The sequence below is a fragment of the Melozone crissalis genome, unplaced genomic scaffold (assembly GCF_028551555.1).
Source record: "Melozone crissalis strain CALT ecotype California unplaced genomic scaffold, PUWL_Pcris_2 ptg000012l_1, whole genome shotgun sequence".
NCBI lineage: Eukaryota > Metazoa > Chordata > Aves > Passeriformes > Passerellidae > Melozone > Melozone crissalis.
Window position 1 is genome coordinate 15,547,261 of NW_026535790.1, and position 24,709 is coordinate 15,571,969.

Here is a 24,709-nt window from a genome sequence, read left to right on the forward strand (position 1 = left end):
TGCTCAGGGAGTGGCAGTGTGTACAAGTGCTTTACACACTCTCGACCTTGGACAGACACTGTGCAGCAGACAAGGTCTGGAATTGTGTGGGATCATCCCAATCTGCATCGCAGGTGCAATGTGCAGTGAAATGAAAGAGATGAATTTGTGTGACCTGACGTGGGGCTGTGCCCCTCAACAGGGCCCTAACTGGGAAAAAGCGTCACCCCAAGGGCAAACGCCAGCTCCACAAGTGCTTCCAAGCACAACCAGAGTTACTGCACATGCCAAGAGTCGTTTCCCTGAACAGCCCGGGCCGAGCCATGGCCCAGCCTGGCCAGGACATGATCCTTCCCCTCAGATCACCCAGCTCCAGCCCAGCCCAGAGGGGCTGTGCCACGGATCCAGCACTGGACCGACCAAACCCAGCCCCAAGCCCAGCCCCTGTAACGCCCCCTTTGTTCAAAGTGCATTTCAGACGGAGATGTAAACAGAATCACACCGAGAGGACAGAGAGGAGACAAGCGAAGGGTTCTAACCCCGGGGAGTACCTAGTGAGTGCGCGGGTTACTGCCAGGGGCTGCTGCAGGGCTGCCCCGGGCCCCTCACTGCCCCAGGGCCGGCAGCAGGTCGGCGATGCTGTCCACGTAGAAATCGGGGACCAGGCTGTGCCTGGCGGGACAGCCGCTGTCCTGGTGGCCCCGCACCTCGTCCAGAGCCGTCACCCCGGTCAGCGTGAGCAGCGTGGTCAGCCCGCAGCTGTTGCCCATCAGGATGTCCGTGTCCAGCCTGTCCCCCACCATGATGGTGCGAGCGGGGTCCACCGGGAACTCCTGCGCCACGCAGTCGAACATGAAGCGGTTGGGCTTGCCCACGATGAACGCCTCGCGCTGCGCCGCCGTCTCCACGGCCTTCACCAGGCATCCTGTCCCTGGGGAACACAGAGAGAGGGGTTAGGGACAGACAGAGTGTCCACGGCCTTCCCCAGGCATCCCGGCCTTCACCAGGCATCCTGTCCCTGGGGAACACAGAGAGAGGGGTTAGGGACAGACAGAGCGTCCATGGCCTTCCCCAGGCATCCTGTCCCTGGGGAACAGACAGAGGGATGGATTAGGGACAGACAGAGTGTCCATGGCCTTCCCCAGGCATCCTGTCCCTGGGGAACACAGAGAGAGGGGTTAGGGACAGACAGAGTGTCCATGGCCTTCCCCAGGCATCCTGTCCCTGGGGAACACAGAGAGAGGGGTTAGGGACAGACAGAGTGTCCACGGCCTTCCCCAGGCATCCCGGCCTTCACCAGGCATCCTGTCCCTGGGGAACAGACAGAGGGATGGATTAGGGACAGACAGAGTGTCCATGGCCTTCCCCAGGCATCCTGTCCCTGGGGAACAGACAGAGGGATGGATTAGGGACAGACAGAGTGTCCATGGCCTTCCCCAGGCATCCTGTCCCTGGGGAACAGACAGAGGGATGGATTAGGGACAGACAGAGTGTCCACGGCCTTCCCCAGGCATCCTGTCCCTGGGGAACACAGAGAGAGGGGTTAGGGACAGAGGGCATCACCACGGCCTTCACCAGGCGCCCCGTCCCTGCAGGATCATACAGAGGGATTAGGGACAGAAGGCTCTCGGCGCCCACACAAGCCAGGAGAAATCCGCTCAGGTCACTGGGAATGGACACCTCAGCTTTAGAGGCAGAGGGACGGGTGGGTCCCAGGAGAGGTGGTGCTTAAAGCCTGCCAGGAGGTGGGAATTCCGTCCCGCAGCCAGAACTCCTATCCAAAATTAAAGGATCAATAAGGATTCCCTCTCTTTCAGGGGTGCTGTGGAGGAAACGCTCTGGGACACCCGGGCTACCTCAAAGAATCCCAGGATAGCAGGAGCTGGAGAGGACGTCTGGAGACCATCCAGTCCCACCCCCGCACCAGGCAGGGCCACCTGGATTCGGTGACACAGGAATGTGCCAAGGCGAGTCTGGAACATCTCCAGAGACAGAGTCTCCGTGACCTCCCAGGGCAGCTGCTCCAGGGCTCTGCCACTCCCCAGGGAAAAGGTCCTTCCCGAGGCTGAGCCGGAACTTTTGCGTTTTACCACCACGACACCGAGGCACGGAGAGCGCCCCTCCCCGGGCCCACCCGCTCCGCCCCCCGGCCCCGCGCACCGGGGATGCCGGCGCCGCCCTCGAGCGGCAGCCGGTGGTCGCGGTTGGTGCCGACCAGGAGGCACTCGGGGCCGCCGCGCAGGAGGTACCGCAGCGCCTGGCACAGCTTGGCGTAGCTGAAGTGCTCGTCGAAGCCCACGAGCACGGCGCGCACGGCGGGCTCCAGCGGCGCCTGCACCCAGTCGGCGGGCGCGGGCCCGGGCAGGGCGGCGGGCCCGGTGCCCACGTGCGGGATGCCCACGGCCTCCAGCTCGGCGGCCAGCGCGGCGCTGCCCAGCACGTAGGCGGCGGCGCCGGGCGGCAGCGCCTGCCGCAGGTAGCGGGCGGCGCAGAAGGCCGAGCTGAAGATGTGCCGGGGCTCGGCGGGCGGGAAGCCCAGGCGCCGCAGCTTCTCGGTGTAGGCCGCGCGCGTCCGCCCGCTGTTGTTGGTCACGTAGCACAGCCGCTTGCCCGCCGCCGCCAGCCGCTCCAGCGCCGTCGCCGCGCCGCTCACGGCCGCCTCGCCCCGCCACAGGACGCCGTCGCAGTCGAAGAGCAGCGTGTCGGCATTGGCGAGCGCGGCCCGCGCCGCCTCGCCCTCCAGCCGCCGGCAGCGCCGCGGACCGCCCGCCGCCATCCCGTCCGCCATGGCCGCGCCGCCGCGCCCGAGCGCCCCGCGCACCGCATTGGCCGCGCCGCGCCCCGCGCCCGCCGCCCGCGCCTCCCTATTGGCCGCGCCCCGCACGGACCGCGTCCCCATTGGGCGCCGCTGCCGTCGGCCACGCCCTCCCCGCCGGGAGCCGGCGCCCGGTGTCCCCCCCCGTCCTCCCGCGCGTCGCCGCCGATGGCGCCTGGCGCGCCGCACGCTCATTGGCCGCCCGGCCCGAGGGCCCGCCCCCCGAGCGCCGCTATTGGCCAGGGCGCCCCGGCGCTCGTTCGGTAACACGTTGGGCAACTCCGCGGTAACTCCTCGGGAACTGCTCGGGCTCTGCTCCGCCGGGGCTCGGGGCTCGGCGGTCACCGGGGGCAGCGGAGGGACCGTGTTCCGACACCGCCCGCCGGCGCCCGGAACCTCCGCGCGGCGGGCGCGTTCCCCGCCGAGCCCCGTCCCGTTGTTATGACGACACGGCCGTAAAGCCGCCATCTTGCGGCGCGTTGCGACACGGGGGCCGCGATGGCAACGGGCGCGGGGCCGGCGGCGCTTACGGCAGAAGCGGCCGGGCCGGGCCGGGGCGCGGCCGCCGCGGGCTCCGGGTCCCCCGCGCCCCCCGCCGCCCTCATCGGCCTCCAGCCGCCCTTCGGCGAGCAAGGTACCGCCCTCACGGCGCCCCGGCCGGCGCTGCCAGGCCTGGGGGCGGCGCGGCCCGCTGGGTGAGGGGGCCGGGCCGGTGCCGCCAGCGGGGCGGGAGGCGGACGGGTCTCGGTGTGCCTCGGCCGGGGTCTCCCCGTTCCCCTCCCGCATCCCCCGGGCGGAGCGGCGGGGCCGGGCGGTGTATGCCGGTGCCGGGAGGGGCTGGGGGGCTGCTGGGACGGGATCCCGGGGCAGGGAGCGGGGATGCACCGAGCGCCCGGTGCCTCGGGCCTGTCCCGTGTCCCGCCCCGCTGACGGCGCTTTCCCCGCAGACGAGGATGACGTGCACAAGTGCGGGCGCTGCCAGTCGGAGTTCAGCTCCCTGCAGGAGTTCGTGCAGCACAAGCTGCAGAAGGGCTGCCAGCGCCCTCCCGACCCGCTCGCCGGGCTCCTCGGCCACGAAGGACAAAAGGTGACCGCGGCCTCTCCCAGCCGGGGCTGGAAATTATTAGGATGCTACGGTCTGTTGGGTTGGAGGGGAGGGAGCAGCGTGCTCAGGCAAGCAGGACCTGCCTGCTGAAAGGTGCTCTGTGCCAGCAGGTGGTTCCTGCTGTCGAGGAGTCCATCACTGTTGCTCACATTGTTGTCGAAGCATCTTCCATAGCAGAGGAGATCAGCGACGCCTCGGCCATCGTAGGTGAGCTCTGGGGTGCCTTGGTGTGCCCGGAGGGTCTGGTAGCTGTTCCCTCATCTGTGACCTCTTCTGATGGCTTTGGGTCGTGGTTGGGTGGGTGACACCTCTGTGTCACTGGGATTTGGGACTGTTCCTGCAGATCTCTGGGGGGCAGCCCTGGGCCAGCTCTGCAATCCTCCCCCATCAGGTTCATGGAATGGTCATGGGATGGGCTGGGTTGGGAGGGACCCTAAAGCCCATCCAGTGCCACCCCTGCCATGGCAGGGACACCTTCCACTGTGCCAGGGTGCTCCCAGCCCTGTCCAGGCTGGCCTGGGCACTGCCAGGGATCCAGGGGCAGCCACAGCTGCTCTGGGCACCTGTGCCAGGGCCTGCCCACCCTCACAGGGAACAATTCTTTTGCAATATCTATTCTAAACCTACTCTCCTTCGGCTTAATTAATACAAATTAGGTGTTAACCTCTGTTCTAGAAGTGCTCATTTTATGCTGCCATAATGAGAAGGTTGCAAAGACTCGAGTGGCAGGTTTAAAATATCTTTTCTCCTTCTTCCTGCATGGCATGCTGAGACAGTAGATGATGGTTTGTTGTCCTGTAAAGAAGCCAACTGTGTCCCCACCTTTTCCCAGGCAGTGGGCACATCAAAGAGGTCATTGTAGCAGGAGACCATGTGTTTGAGAACCCGAATGGCCACGTGGATGGGGACGTCAGTGAGGAGCAGGACGTTTCCAGCGAGCTGACCAAGGTCAAGCTGCAGGTGAACAAGGAGGGGCGATACGTGTGTGAGCTGTGCCAGAAGACATTTAAAACTGTGAGTATCCCCTCTGCTGCTGTGGGCTAGGGAGCCTTTTAGGCTGGCTGTGAACTAAGAGCTCCCAAGACTCAGTAGCAGTGTGCTTTACTGCCTGCCACACTTCCCAGAGGGAAGTTCTGCCTTCACAAGGAGCCTTGTTGTTCTTTACAGCTAAAATGTAAAATCTTTAAACTATTTGGAAATTCTTTCCCTAGGCCAGCATCCTCAAAGCTCACATGATCACCCACAGCAGCAAGAAGGACTATGAGTGTAAACTCTGTGGAACTTCCTTTAGGACAAAGGGGTCTCTGATCCGACACCATCGGCGGCACACGGGTAAGAGTTCTCCCAGATAAGAGCTCCTTGTCGCTGGAGCTGTCTGTGGCTATCCTTTTGCCTTCCAGTGGAATTCCTTGTTGCCTCCCATGTTTTGCTGAGACCATTGAGCTCCTCAGCATTTGGGGTACTGGGAAGCAGTGGAAGGTTCTGGGACAGGAACAGCCATGTGCTGTAGAAAGCTGAACATATTCTTCAGCCTGTCACACAGAGCTGATCCACACAGTGCTGGCTTTAACATGGTTGTTTTGATTCTTGTCATTTCCAGATGAAAGACCTTACAAATGCAAGAAATGTGGGAAAAGCTTCCGGGAATCGGGAGCTTTGACTCGGCACCTTAAATCTCTGACACCTTGCACTGAAAAAATCCGCTTCAACATGACCAAAGAAATAGTTGTCAACAAAGATGATCTGCCACCAGGTCAGTGGTGCTGCCAGGACCTGCCTCCTGTCTGATGAAGCCAAACCCTCACAGCACTGGGAATAGAAATTCCTTCTGGCACAGGTGCCCAGAGCAGCTGTGCCTGCCCCTGGATCCCTGGCAGTGTCCAAGGCCAGGTTGGACGGGGCTTGGAGCAGCCTGAGATGGTGGAAAGTGTCCCTGCCCATAGCACGGGGTGGAACTGGATGACCTGCGAGATCCCTTCCGACCCAAACCATTCCATGATAAGAAATAATCCCATGGTTTTGAATTTATATTTTTTATACCAGAAAAAAGTAATTTATAGAGTAAAGTTATTACCTCACAGCCAGGTGTGAACCCAAGAATGTTTGAGAATCTGGTATGAAGGTGGTGTTAAAGGCGCCTTGTGCTCTAAGGCAGATTTTTAGGGCACAGGGAGTTGCTGAGGGGTGCATTTCCCCACCCCTTCATTTCTTGCAGGTTCATTTCTTGCAGGACCCTGCAGCTCCACCACAGACACAGTGTCCTCCATAGCGAGCGAATCCATCGAGGCCTCCCCTGTCATCCACCTCGTGACAGATGCAAAAGGCAACGTGCTCCATGAGGTCCATGTGCAGATGCAGGGACTGCCCGTGGTGGATGCAAAGCCCCTGGAGGCAGATGTGAGTGTTGTTTGATTCAAACACCCTCCGTGTGTTTTACACAAAGAACGTTTCACCTCAGAGCAGAGGTGTCTGGGGTACTGGCAGTAAATCTGAGTGTGGAATGAAGGGCTTCCTTTGGTTGGTTTCCTCTGGGCTTGTCATCCCTTGGGTTGTTAGAGTACAGATCCACCTTGTGCTTCTCCTCAGCCCAAGGTATTCCCTGGCTGATCTTTCAGCCCCATAGCACAGCACACCCAGACAGAGTGGCACTCGCAGCAGTGTTGCTGTAGGACACTGTGGGTTTGCTGTGCCCAACTTCTCTTTGTTCCTGCAGCAGCCGCATCCCAAGGAGCTGCCCTGCGAGGGGGAAGTGAACAGTGAGAACCTGCTGAGGCAGGCCATGAGGAATTCGGGGATTGTCATCGAGAGAGTGGCTCTGGAGGAGGTGCAGAAGCCGGATGAACCTGTGGCGGCTGCTCCAGAAGAGCTGGAGAACAAAGGGATGGAAGTAGAAGAGGAGCCGTGTGTGGAGCAGTGTGTTAAACTGGAAGGAGCAGAGTCTGTATGTTTGTATTCCATCAGCACATTAATTTTTTAACTTTCCTTGTCTGTATTTGGTTGTGGGCAGCTGTTGTACTCATGTTGTCCTCATGTGTGTCTGCCTGCGCCTGTGGCTTTGTGTCAGGTTTTAGAGTTACATTGTGCAGGTGTGATTTAAGGGAAATGTTCCTTCACACATGTGCTGTCTCTTTCACAACAGACATCTCTTTCCTGTCCAAGCTGGAGTGTTTAATTGGGAATTTGGGTAGCAATCCTAACTGGACGCACCAGTACAAAAATAGAAAAGCAGTTTTCCCATTTTCTCTCCAGCAGACACCTGCAGAAGGAACCAACGGGTACAAACGTTATGTTTGCTCTCACTGTAATGAAGCCTTCAATGAAGTTGCTGCCCTGGAAGCTCACAGCAAGAGTCACACAGGTAAAGGGCTGCTGGGGCTGCTGTGTGACACAAGCTCAGTGACCTCAGCTGGGTACAGCTTCTCTGATGAGGAGAGACTGCAGGAGCTGGGCCTGGTCAGTCTGGAGAAGGGAAGGCTGAGAGGGGATCCCATCAATCCATACAAATCCCTCCCAGGGGTATCAGCACAAGGAGCAGTGCCCAGAAATTAAAACACAACAAGTTCCATGTTGACATGAGGAAGAACCTCTTTGCAATGAGGGTGGCAGAGCCGTGGACACGTTCCTGTGTCACCTGCTGCAGGTGACCCTGCCTGCCCAGGGGCTGCTCTGGATGATCTCCAGAGGTCCCTTTGCAGCCCAGCTATTCTGGGGTTCTGTGAAAGCCCTCCCACATGGTGACAATACAATCCCTCCCCTTCTCCAGGTTGCTTTTTGTGACAATTCAGTTACACCCGTACCACATCCTTGTGCTGCAGGATACCCTGATCGACCGCACCTTTTTCTCTCTGTCCCTCTAGAGTACAAACCTTTCAAGTGCGAGGAGTGTGGCAAGGAGTTCACCAAGGGCTACCTGCTGAAGAAGCACCAGGAGGTGCACGTGAACGAGCGGCGCTTCCGCTGCGGGGAGTGTGGCAAGCTCTACAAGACCATCGCCCACGTCAAGGGGCACCGGCGCGTGCACTCGGACGAGCGGCCCTACGCCTGCCCCAAGTGCGGCAAGCGCTACAAGACAAAGGTGAGCCCTCATCACCAAACCCCTCACTGCCTCCCCAGAGCCAGGCCGTGCCACAGGGCAGGAGGCTTTGCTCCTCAAAGAGCTCACCTGTCTCTTATAGCTCAGAGAAGCTGGGGCTGCTCCATCCTTGCAAGTGTCCAAGGCCAGGTTGGACAGGACTTGGAGCAGCCTGGGATAGTGGAAGGTGTCCCTGCCATGGCAGGGGGGTGGAACAAGATGTTCCTTAAGGTTCTTTCTAACCTAAGCTATTCAGTGATTCTGTGAGCTGACACTCCAGAAAGACGTTTTGGTTTAGTGGGCAAAAGAACAGTCTTTGTAAAACCATCACATTTCTGAAGAAACTATTCCTTCCTGTGTGGAACAAATATGTAATGTGTCCCGGTTCTGGCCAGGATGAGGTTCATTTTTGCAGTAGCCAGGAGGATGCATGTCTAGAACATTCTGGTATGAGTGTAAGGGGTTCCTTCTGTCTGTTATCAGGGCAGGTGAGTTGCTCACCTCTTTCGCACACTCTCTGTCACCAGTAGTGGTTTTTTATCTTATTTCTGTTTCTGTAAATTGTTCTTATCTCAGTCTATGATCTTCACCTTTTGTGCCTCCAATTCTCTCCAGCCCACTATGAGGGGATGGGGAGAGGGAGAGGGGAACAAGTGAGTGCCTCATGGTTTGGAGAGTCATGGTGTGAGCACTGGCTTGGGAAGTTCCATTCCTAAACCACCACCCAAGAAAATCATCCTATAAAAGATGCTGAGTTGCACCCTGGGAGCAAAGCCCCACATCTGTGAGTTGGCCGTGTCCTTTCTGAGCGCTTGCCTTGCCTCCCTGTGCGTGCAGAACGCCCAGCAGGTGCATTTCCGTACCCACCTGGAGGACAAGCCCTACGTGTGCCAGTTCTGCAGCCGGGGGTTCCGGGAGAAGGGCTCCCTGGTGCGCCACATCCGCCACCACACCGGCGAGAAGCCCTTCAAGTGCTACAAGTGCGGCCGCGGCTTCGCCGAGCACGGCACCCTCAACAGGCACCTCAGAACCAAAGGTGAGCACGGCACCCTCAACAGGCACCTCAGAACCAAAGGTGAGCACGGCACCCTCAGCAGGCACCTCAGAACCAAAGGTGAGCAGGGCACCCTCAACAGGCACCTCAGAACCAAAGGTGAGCAGGGCACCCTCAACAGGCACCTCAGAACCAAAGGTGAGCACGGCACCCTCAGCAGGCACTTCAGAACCAAAGGTGAGCAGGGCTCGGCTGTCCTGAGCCTGAGCTGGGCAGGCTGGGAGTGGTGCTGAGGGTGCATCTCAGCCACTGACAGAACCAGAGCACACAACCTTAAGCTGCACCAAGGGAAATACAGGTTGGATATCAGATTATTTTTACAGAAAGAAATGGAATGGCCTGCCTGGGAGGTGGTGGAGTCACCATCCCTGGATGTGTTTAAAACAGGCCTGGATGTGGCACTCAGTGCCATGGTTTAGTTGAGGTGTAGGACATGGGTTGGACTCTCTGATCTTTAAGGTCTCTTCCAACCTGGTCATTCTGTGGATTTAATGACTCACATGGAAGTGGGCATGTTCTGGGAAGGAAATGTCTGAGTAAAGTTCTCAGCAATAATCTGGTTTGGTGGGATTAGTTGCACTGGGCTTGCTGCTCCTTTAGCTCCTAAGCAGGGATTTCCAGATTTATTCAGGTAGTGCTGACGGTGTTGTTCTAAAGGAATACTACAAGTTTACTGGAGGAAAAAATGGACTTTTGTAGGTGGTACTGAGATGTATCAGCAGAAAAGATCAATGATTTAAAATATACCCAAATTCTTCCTGTATGTTCTTCACACGTGGCTTGAAAACCCTGAGTGGTTTTACCACCTGAATTTACCCATGTTTGGAATTGCACTGGAGAGCTGCTCTGCTCCTGGTGTCACAGGGACTCTCCTGGGCTGTTCCTTGGCCTGTCCTGGTGGGCCAAGAGCCCCTCAAGTGCCACTGGTCACTCATCCATGGCATCCCCTTGCTGGTGCTGCCTAGCACCTTCCAGCTGCTACTGGAGATGGACACCAACAGTGATGTTTTTCTGGAATTCCCTGCAGGTGGCTGCCTCCTTGCTATGAAGGAGGTGGAAGAAGTGATGGTGTCAGAGGAGAGCCAGTCTGCTGACAACTTGGCAGCCGCGGTCCTTTCGGAGGATCCGCACACGGTTCTGGTGGAGTTCTCCTCAGTGGTGGCAGACACCCAGGAGTACATCATCGAGGTGAGAAGGGGCAGCCAGCCTGCCCACTGGGAACTGAGCACAGGCTTTGGTCAGGGAAAACTCTGCACTTGTTCACGTTCCTGCTCCAGGCTTTTGGGAGAAGGTAAAACAGGCCCTGCCCTGCCTGCACGGCCCCAGGAGCCAGTGGGATCAGCCTTGTTTGGAGGGAAAGCACTTGGAGCTTCCCCACCCTCCCAAAGTGCTGTGTGGGCCAGGAGGCTGAGCCTGAGAACTTCTGACCACACCAGATTTTAGGTCCTCACAAGCTTGCTTCAGCTTTCCCTCCTATTTTCTCCCATTTCTATCTACCTTACTTTGTCCCAGATAATCTGTGTTGTTTCTAACAGAGGCTGCCAAAAGCAATGAATTCTGCATTTCACTTTCTCCCCTCTGTCACACAGAGCCAGCTCTCATCCCAGCAGGGTAACACAGCTCAGTTATTGAGTGCTGCCGTAGTTCTTCTCCAGTAAGAGAAAAATCTGCTGCGTGGCCAAATCCTGCTGAGGGAGGACTTTCTCTTTCAGCTATTTGTGAACATTGTGCATTCATTTTAAGTAGTTCCTGATAATGGGATTGGGAGGGAATGTCAAGGAGTTGTCTTTGGAGCAGCTACTGCATGTGAGGGGAGCACAAAGACTTGTGTAAAAGATTAGTGAATTATATCTTGGTGATAAAATTCTTTTTGTAAGAACCTCAAAAGGGAATAATCTTATTTTGTCTTCCAGACTTCTACCGAAGACATGGAGACCAGTGAGGCTACTGAAATAATAGAGGGAACAAGACATGAGGTAAGGCAGTCCTCGGGTGACAGGAGGGGCGGCACATTGCAGAGTCTGCGCTGGGGTGCACAGCCGGAGCAGAGCTGCTCCTGTCGCTGCCCCAGGGGTGACACGAGCAGTGATAACTGCCCTGAACTCTGTCGGTAAATGCAGCCCCTGTCCCTGGCAGGTGGACAGCCACATCATGAAGGTGGTGCAGCAGATCGTGAACCAGGCCAACTCGGGCCACCAGATCATCGTGCAGAACGTGACGGTGGCCGAGGGCGGCGCGGGCGCCGACGCCGCCGACACCATCACCATCGCCACCCCCGAGAGCCTCACCGAGCAGGTGGCCATGACCCTGGCCTCGGCCATCGGCGACGGCGCCGTGCTGGCCGCCGACGGCGGCCTGGCCGCGCAGGAGGCCACCGTCACCATGGTGGCGTCCGAGGACATCGAGATCATGGAGCACGCCGGCGAGTTCGTCATCGCCTCGCAGGAGGGAGACGTGGAGGTGCAGACTGTGATCGTGTGAGGGGTGGGAGTGCTCACCTGGGCACCGGGGCTGCTCACAGAGCCAGGGCGACGCTCCTGGGAGAGGGCAGGCCCCCAGACAGGTCTGAAACGGGATAGTGCAGGTCTGAAACGGGAGAGGCCTGAAACGGGATAGGACAGGTCTAAAATGGGATAGTGCAGGTCTAAAACGGGATAGGACAGGGCAGGTCCGAGGTGTTCTCAGTCTAAAACCAATTCCAGGAGTTAAAGCCTTGGCCTGGCCACGCTGAGGAGACTGACAGGTCACAAGTGGCACTCAGTATTCTGTACAGCAGCCTCGAATGAAGGGAGATCCTTTGGGAATCAGCCCGCTCTGCCCACCACTGGGACGGCAGTGGTCTGGCTTTTAAAAGGATTCAGAAAGTGTAGCAAGTATGTGGGGTCTCACAAGGATTATTTCAATATATGCATTTAAAACAAGTTGAGAAAACCAAACCTAAGGAGTTGTGGTGTTTGTCGAGCACCACTGAAACACTCTCATGCCTTTAACCTCACTCCTTCAGGCCTCCCAAGGCACGGTACTGCAGTATTTCTCTTTTCTTTGGTATCCTGGACAAGTAGCCTTATGTACTGGTCTGTGAATGCATCATTGTACCCTGCAATGCCAGCCAGGCTGCTCTGAGAGCCAGCCTGGGGGCTGGAAAGCCATATTGTATAGGAATTTGGTTTTTTTTAAACCATATTTGGATTTTTTGCATATTGTACAGATTGGGCATGTAAATAAATACATTTTTAAAAATAAAGTTATTTAAAGTTCTTACTACATTTTTTTCCAATTTCTCTTCTATTATACTCAGAAGAATTTCTGGAAGGAGAGGTGAACAGGGACACTTTAATTTCCTTCCTGAAGTTAGTGCTCCAAAGCTGCAGCAGGACATGGTTTCTGCAGGTAAGATCCTGCCAGAAATGATTCTTTCAGCTAAATACACACAGCCTATTGTAGTCATTGTTAACAGTCATGGGTTAATTGTTTCCCAAAGTAAGATACAAAAAGATGCTGCTTCCTCAAAATTCACAGGAGCTCTGTGTTAGCCCTTCTCAGAGAGAAAGATTCACTTTGGGAAGATGAACCAAATCCCTGTTTCAGAGACCAGGCCTGAGCTGGCCCTGAGTCCCACTGAGGGAGGGAGCTCCAATGAGGCACCAAAATGTGAATTCTGAGTAATCTTGTTCCAAATCTGCAGTTCCAGAATCTTGTTCCACAATCTGCCTGGGGCAGCCAAGCCCACTGCTGAACTGAAGTCTGAGAAAACATTTAAAAATGCCCAGAGAAACAAGAATATCTTCATGTTTTCTTCTTCCTTTCCAATGTGGTAGGAGGGCTAAAGATTTCCTTTAAGTTCCTCCAGATCCCTTTGGAATAAATGTTTCTGTAGACGAGGGGTCTGTCATGAGGCTGTGAGGGGACAGGGGGGGAGCCCCCAAATCTTCGGGATTTGCACCATTCGTTGGTGGTCTGGTTGGTGAGGGCCAAATACAGACTGAAGGAGCAGTATCCCCCCAGCACCAGGGTGAGCAGGATGACAAACCCCAGCATGAAGACAATCCTGGGGAAAGTCAAGAAAAGGTGCTGCAGAGAAAGAGAAAAGTAAATTAAAACATGGGTTTGAATCCCATGGGCACTGCACAGCCCCAGCTGGAATGCACACCCATGTGCAGGTGGAACTGTAACTGCATTCCATGGGTGTTGTCCTGCTTTAGCACCTCCACAAAGGTACCTCAGGGACTCTCAGCTGTTTCCTAACCCTTACTACATCAGCTAGTCACTGGGATGGAAATTCCTTCTCTATGAACCATGTATAAACTGAGTGACACATCCCAGAGAAAGGAGCCTGTAGGATGGGAAGTGCTGTGAGCAAAACCCCCCATTTCTAAAGTATTCAGCAGTGGCAGCTTTCTAAATCTACTTATATGTATAAAACAGCTGCAGTCTGCCCCAATACCTTGCAGTCTTCCCAAAACCCTGCAGCCTGTCCCCAAACCCTGCAGCCTGTCCCCAAACCCTGCAGCCTGTCCCCAAAACATTGCAGTCTGTCCCCAAACCCTGCAGTCTGCCCCAAACCCTGCAGTCTGCCCCAAACCCTGCAGCCTGTCCCCAAACCCTGCAGTCTGCCCCAAACCCTGCAGCCTGTCCCCAAACCCTGCAGCCTGTCCCCAACCCTGCAGTCTGTCCCAAACCCTGCAGTCTGTCCCCAACCCTGAAGTCTGCCCCAAACCCTGCAGCCTGTCCCCAAACCCTGCAGTCTGCCCCAAACCCTGCAGTCTGCCCCAAACCCTGCAGCCTGTCCCCAAAACCCTGCAGTCTGCCCCAAACCCTGCAGTCTGCCCCAAACCCTGCAGTCTGTCCCCAAACCCTGCAGTCTGTCCCCAAACCCTGCAGTCTGTCCCCAACCCTGCAGTCTGTCTCCATGCTGGAGGAACAGGACGCGGTTCCTGACAGCAGAGTTCCATCCAGAACGCTGCACAGCACTGACCTGGACGAGGAGGGGGATCCCCACGGGCTGCTCCTGGCCCTGGGCATCCAGGTAGGTGCCGTGCAGGGCGTTGGAGAGCAGCAGCAGGTGCGCGAGCAGGGCGGCGGTGACAGCAGCCACGGCGGCCGCGGTGGCCGTCAGGGACAGCAGGTAGAGCAGGAACAGCCCCGCGTTGCCAGCCCCGATGCAGTTGTTCACCCACACGCAGTGGTGGTCGAAGCGGTGCACGCACGTCCTGCACACGCCTCCAGGAGGCAGGGGCAAAACGAGAGCCTCGGGGTCGGAACCCAGGAACTCCTCTGAGTGCCCTGGAGGGCTCCAGCCCCTGCCCGGGGATCTCAGAGACCCTGGCACAGAGCCCCAGACCCCTGTGCCTTTGATCTTGACCCATGGAGAAAATTACCACCTTTATATAAAGAATTAAAGTCAAGAAAGTTTAAGTAGAATAATAGTTAGTGTGTCACGGGGTGAAAAACAGATTTTTGAGGTTTTTAGAATGGGGGCTCAGGGTGCCAAGATGGAGGAATTTGGGCGTGCCCTGTCCTCCTTCTTTCTCCATCCTAGCCTCCATGTTCTGGGTGATGCTGGCACTTTTGGATTGGTTTAAGGGAGAAGCTCACTGTCTAACATAGGTGATAGGTATTGGGAAGTTATGGTAAATAATGCACACATAGTTTTTAGTATAAAAGATGACACCAGTGTACCTCAACCCGACCTGCCAGACAGACCTCAGCAGGCCAGGGAAAGAATGTTATAGATAACAGCAAATAAACAACCTTGAGAAGGAGAACAAAGGAATCCTGACTCCTTCAACTGCCAGACTGGAGAAAGAGGCTTGTACATATCTCAGAGTCACTGTGACCAGCAGAGATTCTGAGCTCTTGGCTCTTTGTTTTTAAGTAAGCAGATGGATCTTTAGGTGTTTTTTAAGCTGGAAATATGTGGGAGTTGCAGTCAGGGTTTAGCTGGCAGCTTTTGAAGCAAATAAATTCAATTGTGGATCCTAAGCAAAACAACATATTCCATTTCCTCTTTTATTCACCAAGACTGCAGCTCCAAGGCTTTGGTTTCTCTGACAGTACTGCCTGGCAAAGCACCTGAAAGGCAGAGATTGGGGCTCCCACCTTTATTTTAGATGATAAAAAGAGGTGGTGGGCTTCTCATCCCTGGCAGGGTTCCAGTCAGCTCGCAGGGCTTGCAGCACCCTGGGCTAGTGGAAGGTGTGGGGGGTGACATGAGATGGGCTTTAAAGATCCCTCCAGCCCAAACCGGTACAGGGTTCTGTGACTGTGAAACAGAAAATCCTGATCTGAGGTCCTGACAGGTGACAATTTCTGTCATCAGCTGTTCCTGGCCCTGAATTATCCCTCGGAACTGGTAATTTCTGTGAGAAGCAACAGCACCCAACCAGCTCCAGGGATGGGCAAATGCAGCTGTGACCTGGGGCCCCGGGAACACAAACCCAGCCCTGTGAGCCCTGAGCTGGTAACAGAACAGCTGCGGTGGGAACTGCAGCTCCCGGGGCAGAACTCCTTTGGGAAGCTCTTAGTGCCATGGTTATCAAGGAATCTCAGATCCTTACTGCAGTGCTTGGACCTGGCTGGTTTCTCCAGGGTGCACGTGGGACACACGAGGCCTCTCTGGAACAACACCCCATCGTAGGCATAAACCTTAGCCAGGGATGCAGCGTTGGATTTGGTCACTGTACCTGCCAAAGAGACAGGAAAAAGAACTGAACCATGGGATTTGCAGCATTTTCGTGTTTTCAGGGAGCAGGGTGTGATCTCACCAGGGTTGGCCCGGGAGCAGAGCAGGAGGCAGCCCAGGTTGCCAGCCAGCAGCAGGTAGGGCAGCAGCAGCAGCAGCAGGTGGAACTGCAGCTCCCAGCAGTACACAAACACCTCCCAGGTGTACTCCCCAAACACTGCAGCCTGCAGGGCCACGTGCAGCACCACAAACAAACAGCTCCTGCCAGCAGAGGGGACAGTTAATACCCAGCATCCTGATTAACAGGTCAAGTACACCCAGAGGTGATCAAAGACTTCCCAAATGCAAGGAGACACCTCTTTTAGGTTTTCAGGCCAGCTTGGATTGCATATTAATAGTGTTTTCTCCATCCACTGCCTTCTCCTTCTCTTCTTCCCACATATGCTCCTTTAAATATGTCAGCTCAATTCCCTGCTTTATTCACATGTACTTTGGATTTTTTCCCCTGTCAGTACAAAGTCCTATAATCACTTGCTGCTGACAAAATATGCCACAGCAATAGGCCACAAAACATTCTGCCAGAAGGCATTTGCTGCTCTGAAAGCAAAGAAAATAATCTTAAAAACTCTGCAATAATGGCTGGTGGGAAGTAAGGGTGGCAGGAGGTGGGCAGTGAGCACCAGCTCCAGGGTATGTGGAGAATCCCAGTGCCCCCAGCACCCCTGGCAGTGCCACCTCTCTGTCTCAGGCTGTGTTAGAGCAGGGCATCAGCAGAACAGGCACAAAGCCAGCCCAGCACTCCCAGCACGGCTGCAGCCCTGCAGCCCTGCAGTCCCTGGCACAGCGAGCTGCTGTCCCCAGAGAAAAGGTGTTTAAACCCTTCCTGAGGCACCCGAGTTCACAGACACACAGAATGCACCTGAAGCCAGCAGGCTGCTCTGCAGCTTCCCCCCAGCCACCTGGACAGCCAGCCTGCTGGGCTGGCACTAATGGGATTGGAGGCAGAGGATGGAGACGAGTCTGTCTGGCTCCATCTGCAGCTGCCACAGAGGCTGTGGTGATTCCTGTGGGATGCAGGATCCCACCAGTGGGACCAACATCTGTTCCTGAGCCACATTATCAACGTTTGTCAATACGTTCCAACATTTCAGGGCTCCACCCTCCAAACAACGAGCGAGGAAGGCAGAGCCAGCAGCGTGGCAAACCTCAAAGGGAGCCTGGAATCCTGGCAGGCATCCCAAATGGAGACAGAACACCTAAGGATAATATTAGAGCTCTGATGGTGGCAGGAGATCCCGACAGTAGCCAGAAATAAGAGTAGAAAATAATTCCAAAGGCATGAAAGTGCAATACCTTGTGTGGAAGAGCCTGTGCAGTGCCCGCTGTGCCACCCTCTGCAGCTGGCTGGGGATCACCAGTGACAGCACCTGAGGAAATGAAGGAAATGGCAGGGAATGTAGGAAATGGCAGGGAATGTTACCTGGCCATCACTGCTGCCTCGGGGCAGGCTCAGATTGAAGTCTAAGTCCCTCCTCCCTCAGCTCAGGACCTGCACAGCCCCAGCACTGGGGAGGAGGCTCCTTTTCAGGAGAATCAGTGGTGGGAGAGACCTTCAAGACCACGAAGCCCAGCCATAAGACACAGAATCACAGAAGGCTGCACAAGCCCTTCAAGCTCCTCGAGCCCAACCTGTGCCCAGTGCCCACCCTGTCCCAGCCCAGAGCTCTGGGTGCCACCCCCAGGTGTTCCTGGGACACCCCCAGGGATGGGGACCCCAAACCTCCCTGGGCAGGTCCCATTCCTGAGCCCCCTCTCCATGAAGGAGGAAGAGAGGCAGGAATGCTGCCGGGGTTTTCCACAGGGGTTCCACACTCCCCCCAGGCCCAAACAAACATATCTGGGTTAATGTGTGAAAGTTCTAAGGAGCTTAGGCTGGGTGTGGGGAGGGGCTGGGTTAAGCAGGGGATAGAACTGAGCAATTCCCCAGCTACAATATGCTCCATCAGCCCATCTGACAGATCGGGGGGGAGATAAGCAAAGGGATAAAGCTTGTGTCCTCCAGGAAAGAGAGGGGAAAAAGCCCCACGAGCCAGCCAAACCCCCAAAAATGCAGTTTGTGCAGCTGCGTGGCTCTGTGTCTAATTGTCCTTTCAAGCACAACTGAAGGAAGAGCTGCCCTGCTCATGGAGGGAGTCCCACAGGCAGGGCTCTGCCTGAGGAATTGCCTGCTCTGACAGATCTCTATAGCAGGAATTGCCTGCTCTGACAGATCTCTGTAGCAGGAATTGCCTGCTCTGAGCTGACAGATCTCTGTAGCAGGAATTGCCTGCTCTGACAGATCTCTATAGCGGGAATTGCCTGCTCTGAGCTGACAGATCTCTGTAGCAGGAATTGCCTGCTCTGAGCTGACAGATCTCTGTAGCAGGAATTGCCTGCTCTGACAGATCTCTATAGCAGGAATTGCCTGCTCTGACAGATCTCTGTAGCAGGAATTGCCTGCTCTGAGCTGACAGATCTCTGTAGCAGGAATTGCCTGCTCTGACAGATCTCTATAGCAGGAATTGCCTGCTCTGAGCTGACAGATCTCTGTAGCAGGAATTGCCTGCTCTGACAGATCTCTATAGCAGGAATTGCCTGCTCTGACAGATCTCTGTAGCAGGAATTGCCTGCTCTGAGCTGACAGATCTCTGTAGCAGGAATTGCCTGCTCTGACAGATCTCTATAGCAGGAATTGCCTGCTCTGAGCTGACAGATCTCTATAGCAGGAATTGCCTGCTCTGACAGATCTCTATAGCAGGAATTGCCTGCTCTGAGCTGACAGATCTCTATAGCAGGAATTGCCTGCTCTGACAGATCTCTATAGCAGGAATTGTCTGCTCTGACAGATCTCTATAGCAGGAATTGCCTGCTCTGACAGATCTCTATAGCAGGAATTGTCTGCTCTGACAGATCTCTATAGCAGGAATTGCCTGCTCTGAGCTGACAGATCTCTATAGCAGGAATTGCCTGCTCTGACAGATCTCTGTAGCAGGAATTGCCTGCTCTGAGCTGACAGATCTCTATAGCAGGAATTGCCTGCTCTGACAGATCTCTGTAGCAGGAATTGTCTGCTCTGACAGATCTCTGTAGCAGGAATTGCCTGCTCTGAGCTGACAGATCTCTATAGCAGGAATTGCCTGCTCTGACAGATCTCTGTAGCAGGAATTGCCTGCTCTGACAGATCTCTGTAGCAGGAATTGCCTGCTCTGACAGATCTCTGTAGCAGGAATTGCCTGCTCTGAGCTGACAGATCTCTATAGCAGGAATTGCCTGCTCTGACAGATCTCTGTAGCAGGAATTGCCTGCTCTGAGCTGACAGATCTCTGTAGCAGGAATTGCCTGCTCTGACAGATCTCTATAGCAGGAATTGCCTGCTCTGAGCTGACAGATCTCTATAGCAGGAATTGCCTGCTCTGACAGATCTCTATAGCAGGAATTGCCTGCTCTGAGCTGACAGATCTCTATAGCAGGAATTGCCTGCTCTGACAGATCTCTGTAGCAGGAATTGCCTGCTCTGACAGATCTCTGTAGCAGGAATTGCCTGCTCTGAGCTGACAGATCTCTATAGCAGGAATTGTCTGCTCTGACAGATCTCTATAGCAGGAATTGCCTGCTCTGAGCTGACAGATCTCTGTAGCAGGAATTGCCTGCTCTGACAGATCTCTATAGCAGGAATTGCCTGCTCTGAGCTGACAGATCTCTGTAGCAGGAATTGCCTGCTCTGACAGATCTCTATAGCAGGAATTGCCTGCTCTGAGCTGACAGATCTCTGTAGCAGGAATTGCCTGCTCTGACAGATCTCTATAGCAGGAATTGCCTGCTCTGACAGATCTCTGTAGCAGGAATTGCCTGCTCTGAGCTGACACATCTCTGTAGCAGGAATTGCCTGCTCTGACAGATCTCTATAGCAGGAATTGCCTGCTCTGAGCTGACACATCTCTATAGCAACACAGCAATTAGAGAGGCTGCGCCTATTTCGAGCTGACACAGAGGGAAAATATGCAGTGAGAGCTTCTTGCCTCAGATGTGAAAGACCAGGAGGCAAAAAGCATATGTGGAGCTGAGAAGATGCTAAATATTTTGGTGTGAACTGGTGCGTCTCAGCTCGGCGGCTCGAGGGACGAGTGTTTGCAAAAAGAAGGTTTTTTTCCCAAGTGTGCTGTAAAATGAAACACAACCCAGCAGAATGAACCTGCAGAAAACCTCAGCACTCTGCAGCCTAATGCCCTCAGCTGCTCCTCCAGGCCCTTCACCACCCCATGTCCATTTTCTGGATGCTCTCTAAGATCTTCAGACCCTTCTGATACTCTGGGGTTTGCATTCTATTGCTCCTTATCTAAAATCATTTATCTTCTATTGTGACCTTACATTTAACATTGCCTGTATTCATATTCCAGGTAGAATATTGATTACATTCATATGTATTTATTTCCCAGGCACAAGTATTGATTGGATTCCCCCAGACAGTGGCTTCATACCGCAGCAGTAATTTAATTGCTGCTGTTTAAACACTCCATAGCAGCAGCTATTAAGATATGGGGGAAAAAAATCAATTTCTCTGCACAGTGTGTCTATAAACCAAAAGGAAGTATAATGCCAGTAATAAAAAAAAGTCTGTCTGAACTCCTGTGAACAGCATTAAACATAGTTTTCAATTTAAGTGATAATTTTCTCATCCTTTACCTTCCAAAAATATTACAGCATTTTTTTCCCCTTTTCATTCAGACACAGCCCAACAGACAGAAAAATGAACTGGTGCTTTCCCAATTCCCCGTTTTTACAATAAAATGCCAATTCTTAATCCTCTTTTAAAGCTCTTCATTCCTGCTTCTTTCTTAGTGAACAAGAGCCTGCAGCATTAGTACACATATTAAAGAGCTTTCCCTCAAATATCTGCCACCACTTATAATTCTCTCCCTATTTTAATCCTCAAACCTCCCCCACCTTTTTCCTCTTGATGACAGCAGCAACACCACAAAACTGCAAATCCCTGGGGCCCGATTCTTATTTAATTTTTCTGAGATGTGTTGTGGTGTTAGTGAGGAAGGCACTTCTGGCATGGTGGGAAGCTCCAACCTCACCCCAGACAGGCTCGGGCAGGGCTGGGAGACCCAAATGAATTTTACAACCTGCTTGGGCAGGATTGAACCATCTCAGAGAAGCGTATTTCTACTTCCTATCTCACTTCCTTGAGAGCAGGCATTAAAGCAGGATGAAACATATTATCACTCTGACCACACACGCTGGCTTTTGTTGGTTTTTTTTTTTGATAACAAATACAGCAGTTGCCCTAATTTTAGCGCACAAAGCAGGGCAGGTTGCCAGCAGGGCAGCTGCTGGTTCCCCTGGCAGCGCAGGGCTGTACCTGGCTGGCCCTGGTGACACTCCTGGTGAGGAAGCTCTCCTGCCTTCCCGAGCTCAGGCACAGCAGGGCAGCCACGGCCAGCACGGAGCACAGGTACAGCAGGAACAGCGTCAGGAAATCCATCCCGAGCCCTGCAACGGAAGGGAGAGGCTGTTGGACCCCTGGGTGCCATCCTGCAGCACAGCCTGGCATTCCCTGAGCCCAGGGATGGAGAGGAACCATTGTTGGACCCCTGGGTGCCATCCTGCAGCACAGCCTGGCATTCCCTGAGCCCAGGGATGGAGAGGAGTGGCTGTTGGACCCTTGGGTGCCATCCTGCAGCAGGGTCTGGCATTCCCTGAGCCCAGGGATGGAGAGGAACCATTGTTGGACCCTTGGGTGCCATCCTGCAGCAGGGTCTGGCATTCCCTGAGCCCAGGGATGGAGAGGAACCATTGTTGGACCCTTGGGTGCCATCCTGCAGCAGGGTCTGGCATTCCCTGAGCCCAGGGATGGAGAGGAACCATTGTTGGACCCCTGGGTGCCATCCTGCAGCACAGCCTGGCATTCCCTGAGCCCAGGGATGGAGAGGAACCATTGTTGGACCCTTGGGTGCCATCCTGCAGCACAGCCTGGCATTCCCTGAGCCCAGGGATGGAGAGGAACCATTGTTGGACCCTTGGGTGCCATCCTGCAGCAGAGCCTGGCATTCCCTGAGCCCAGGGATGGAGCAGCCCCTCCAGTATCACCCAGCACTGAGGGCAGCTTTATGTATCCCTGCGAGGGCAGAAACACAGAATCCCCAAATCCTTTAGGCTGGAAAAGCCCTCCCAGCCCATGGAGTCCCAGCTGTGCCCGATGCCCACCTTGTCCCCAGCCCAGGGCACTAAGGAATTCCTGGGACACCTCCAGGGATGGGCACTGCAAACCTCCCTGAGCACTGCCAATCCCTGAGCCCCCTTTCCACGGGGAAATTCCTGCTGGCGCCCACCCTGAGCTCCCCTGGGGCCGTTCCCTCTGCTCCTGTCCCTGTTGCCTGGAGCACAGCCCGACATCCCCGGCTGTGCCTTCCTGGCAGGGAACTCCAGAGAGGGAAAAGATCCCTCCTTTGCTCCAGCCTGAGCCCCTTCCCAGCTCCTCAGGGATTCCCCATCCCCTTCCCAGCTCCTCAGGGGTTCCCCAGCCCCTTCCCAGCTCCCTCAGGGATTCTGCAGCCCCTGCCCAGCCCCTCAGGGGTTCCCCAGCCCCTCCCGGCCCCGTTCCCTTCCCTGGCGGTGCCGCAGTCCCGGGGTCCCCGGGGCCGGCCCGGAGCAGCCGCGCCCGGCGGAAGCGGCGCCGCTCGGGGTTGGCGGCGGTTCCAGCGCCCTCCGGTGCCTCGGCGGCCCCGGCAGCGCCTCCGGCCCGGCGGGGAGCGGGGCACGGCGGTAAAGCGGTAGCGCCATCGCTGAAATCAGCGCAGGAACCCCGGCACCGCCGCGGTCCCGGCGGATCGGTACCGTGCGGGCTGATGCTGCCTCCGTCCTGCCGCTGCTCTCACCCGTCCTGTGCCATTCCTCAGCCATCGCCAGAAATTCCGGCAGGCTTGTGGCCTTTGGTGAAGTCTCTAAAATAAATTTCCCGTGCTTTCCCCGAGCTGTGAGCGCACATTCCCCGGTAGCCCCGATCCCCCCGGTCCCACCGTGCCCCAGGTGTCCCCGCACTGCCGGTGCCACCGGGGCCGGGCTGAGCCGGGAACACGCGGGATGCCGAGCCCAGCCCGGCCCTCCGAGCTGTTGTGTGACAACTGAAACCGCCGGGGCCGATTGGGTTACGGGGCCTGCCTGGAACTTGCCAGAGAAACCCGTCCGGGGCCGGCCGTGCCGCCGATCCACCGGCTCCCGAGCTGCTGGGATGGTTTGCCCAGCCCCGGGTCCCGCTGTGCCGCTGGCCGGAGCTCGGACAGCACAGGTAAGCCTCCAGGGATGCTCCAGGGGCTTCGGCCAAAGAGCAGGTGAATCGTCTTGGTGGGAGGCAGGAGAGAAGCTTGAGTTTCAGGAAGAATCTCTTTTTTTTTCCCTTGGTAAGCCCGATGCACCAAACAGGACATGAGAGGGAGAAATGCAGCCAAAATAATCCCGGGGCACAGCTGTCCTGGAGTGCAGCCCAAGGCACTTGGGTCCTGATGGAGGATGGAGGGAAAAAGCCATTTCCCCATCCTACAGAGACAGCAGAATTTCTGCAGGTGCAGAAACTGGATGTCACCTGGCAAGCCTGGTGGCACAGGAGGGGCTGGGGTGGGCACAAGGGGGTTTATTTGTGGGGGACAGGCAGGGTCTGTGTGTGCCACAGCCAGGACAGGAGCTGCAGGGACAGCAACCACATTGGGACTGGCAGGGGAGCTGTGCCCCTCTTGGTGCCCTGACAGGCTGTGCTCAAGGACAGCCAGCCAGCAAACAGCTGGGCAGAGGCTGGGACTCAGAGGGATGGAGCTCATTCAGTCCAAGCACTGTGAAAATCACTTAGAAAGTCTCATCTGGCCAAAGTCTGGCAGAAGGTCTTAATGGAAGGCACATCCATTCACTTGGGATCCCAGAACTCAGCTCTTTGAAGGATTAACATTCACTGTCAGTGTTTAAAGTGCTCAAGTCAGTTAAAAATGGAGGGGAAAGAAGCAATTACCTCACTGGCTGAACAACAACAAAAAAGGGGAATTAATTGCGGTTTTGACTGTTGGGGCAGGGAATAGTAACAGAGATGCCTGAGCTGGTAGGAGTTGTGTGTGTCAGTGTCAGTATGGGAGGACAGATGCCCCAAGGCCCTGGGATTGATGCTCAGGAGATTTGTGCAGGAGAACCTGCCAGAAAGGAGCTGCAGAGAGCAGGGGGAGCAGGGAGAGCAGGAAGAAGTGGGTTTCAATCCCCTGAAGCAGTGACATGACCACAGAGGTCCTGAGCAGGAGGAAAACCCTACAGCTCTCCTTGCCCAGGCTGTGCCCAGCCCCGTGCCAGCCGTGCCAGCTGTCCAGGGAGGTTTTCCCAGCCCATCCATCAGTGCCAGCAGCACAGCCCGTGCCGGAGCCGAGGGGAGGCCGATCACAGAGCGCTCCATGCAGAGATGCAGCCGCCCCTCCCGCCGGTGCCGCAGCAGGACGTGTAATTCCCTAAAACCTCTTAACGGGCTAAGCCCTGGGATCCCTCAGTGCCGAGGAAGCCGGGGAGAAAATCAGAAATAGCAGCTTAAGGGACAGTCGGTGCCAGCGTGGGGGGCTCTGCGGCCAAACGGGGCTCGGCTGCTCCCCCTGCCATGACCCTAAGGAGCAGCCCGGCTGGGGACGGCTCTCCTGGTGAGCCCCAAAGCCCTCGACCCCCAAATTGCTGCAGCAAACCACGTGCAGTCCCCAAACCTCGGTGTGTCACTCACCTGTGCCCAGGTCCCGGCTCGCCCCGGTGTCCCCGGCGCTGTCCCCTGCTCCGCACGGCGCTGTCGCTCCGCATTTGCCCCGTGCCTGAAGGATTTCCCTCCACGGACACTAATCTGTTTTCCTTCCTTCCAGCTCCTAATTCCACCCAGATCTGCAGGCTCAGGTCAGCGCCAGGCTCAGCCAGGACGAGCGCGGCAATTAGTGTGCCCGCGCTCCTCT

General features: G+C 55.8%; 4 protein-coding genes across 4 annotated transcripts in view; 2 read left to right on the plus strand and 2 right to left on the minus strand.

The window, feature by feature from the left end:
• Positions 1-403: 403 nt before the first annotated feature.
• Positions 404-2,878, minus strand: PGP (phosphoglycolate phosphatase). The gene is made up of 2 exons (XM_054271296.1): positions 2,140-2,878; positions 404-910 (listed from the first exon to the last, which is right to left on the minus strand). The coding sequence occupies exons 1-2, from the start codon at positions 2,876-2,878 to the stop codon at positions 585-587; spliced, it is 1,065 nt and encodes a 354-aa protein (XP_054127271.1). The 3' UTR covers positions 404-584.
• An 84-nt stretch (positions 2,879-2,962) lies between these two features.
• On the plus strand, positions 2,963-11,545 carry E4F1 (E4F transcription factor 1). Its single transcript, XM_054270606.1, has 15 exons — positions 2,963-3,057; positions 3,256-3,428; positions 3,742-3,881; positions 4,010-4,106; positions 4,732-4,913; positions 5,111-5,231; positions 5,500-5,652; positions 6,130-6,296; positions 6,613-6,840; positions 7,152-7,257; positions 7,757-7,974; positions 8,809-9,007; positions 10,053-10,213; positions 10,939-11,001; positions 11,162-11,545. The coding sequence occupies exons 1-15, from the start codon at positions 2,963-2,965 to the stop codon at positions 11,504-11,506; spliced, it is 2,448 nt and encodes an 815-aa protein (XP_054126581.1). The 3' UTR covers positions 11,507-11,545.
• A 1,265-nt stretch (positions 11,546-12,810) lies between these two features.
• On the minus strand, positions 12,811-21,294 carry ZDHHC4 (zinc finger DHHC-type palmitoyltransferase 4). Its single transcript, XM_054271298.1, has 6 exons — positions 21,112-21,294; positions 17,061-17,134; positions 15,790-15,968; positions 15,583-15,708; positions 14,001-14,245; positions 12,811-13,096 (listed from the first exon to the last, which is right to left on the minus strand). Exons 1-6 carry the CDS (start codon positions 21,232-21,234, stop codon positions 12,812-12,814), a joined length of 1,032 nt encoding a protein of 343 aa, XP_054127273.1. The 5' UTR covers positions 21,235-21,294; the 3' UTR covers position 12,811.
• Positions 21,295-23,013: 1,719 nt separating this feature from the next.
• GRID2IP (Grid2 interacting protein) overlaps positions 23,014-24,709 on the plus strand; it is a 36,936-nt gene continuing 35,240 nt past the window's right edge. Inside the window, exon 1 of the mRNA XM_054271266.1 lies at positions 23,014-23,037. The gene's annotated coding sequence lies outside the window, so the exon portion shown is untranslated. The remainder of the gene's footprint in view (positions 23,038-24,709) is intronic.

Coding starts and splice junctions, on each gene's coding strand:
- E4F1 (XM_054270606.1), top strand. CDS start 2,963: ATGGCGCCTGGCGCGCCGCACGCTCATTGGCCGCCCGGCCCGAGGGCC. Junction 3,882..4,009: donor TCGGCCACGAAGGACAAAAG/GTGACCGCGGCC, acceptor CTGTGCCAGCAG/GTGGTTCCTGCTGTCGAGGA. Junction 9,008..10,052: donor CAGGCACCTCAGAACCAAAG/GTGAGCACGGCA, acceptor AATTCCCTGCAG/GTGGCTGCCTCCTTGCTATG.
- PGP (XM_054271296.1), bottom strand. CDS start 2,878: ATGGGGACGCGGTCCGTGCGGGGCGCGGCCAATAGGGAGGCGCGGGCG. Junction 911..2,139: donor GGGCGGCGCCGGCATCCCCG/GTGCGCGGGGCC, acceptor TGTGTTCCCCAG/GGACAGGATGCCTGGTGAAG.
- ZDHHC4 (XM_054271298.1), bottom strand. CDS start 21,234: ATGGATTTCCTGACGCTGTTCCTGCTGTACCTGTGCTCCGTGCTGGCC. Junction 17,135..21,111: donor GTGTCACCAGGGCCAGCCAG/GTACAGCCCTGC, acceptor TCATTTCCTCAG/GTGCTGTCACTGGTGATCCC. Junction 14,246..15,582: donor AGCCAGGTCCAAGCACTGCA/GTAAGGATCTGA, acceptor TGCCTCCTGGAG/GCGTGTGCAGGACGTGCGTG.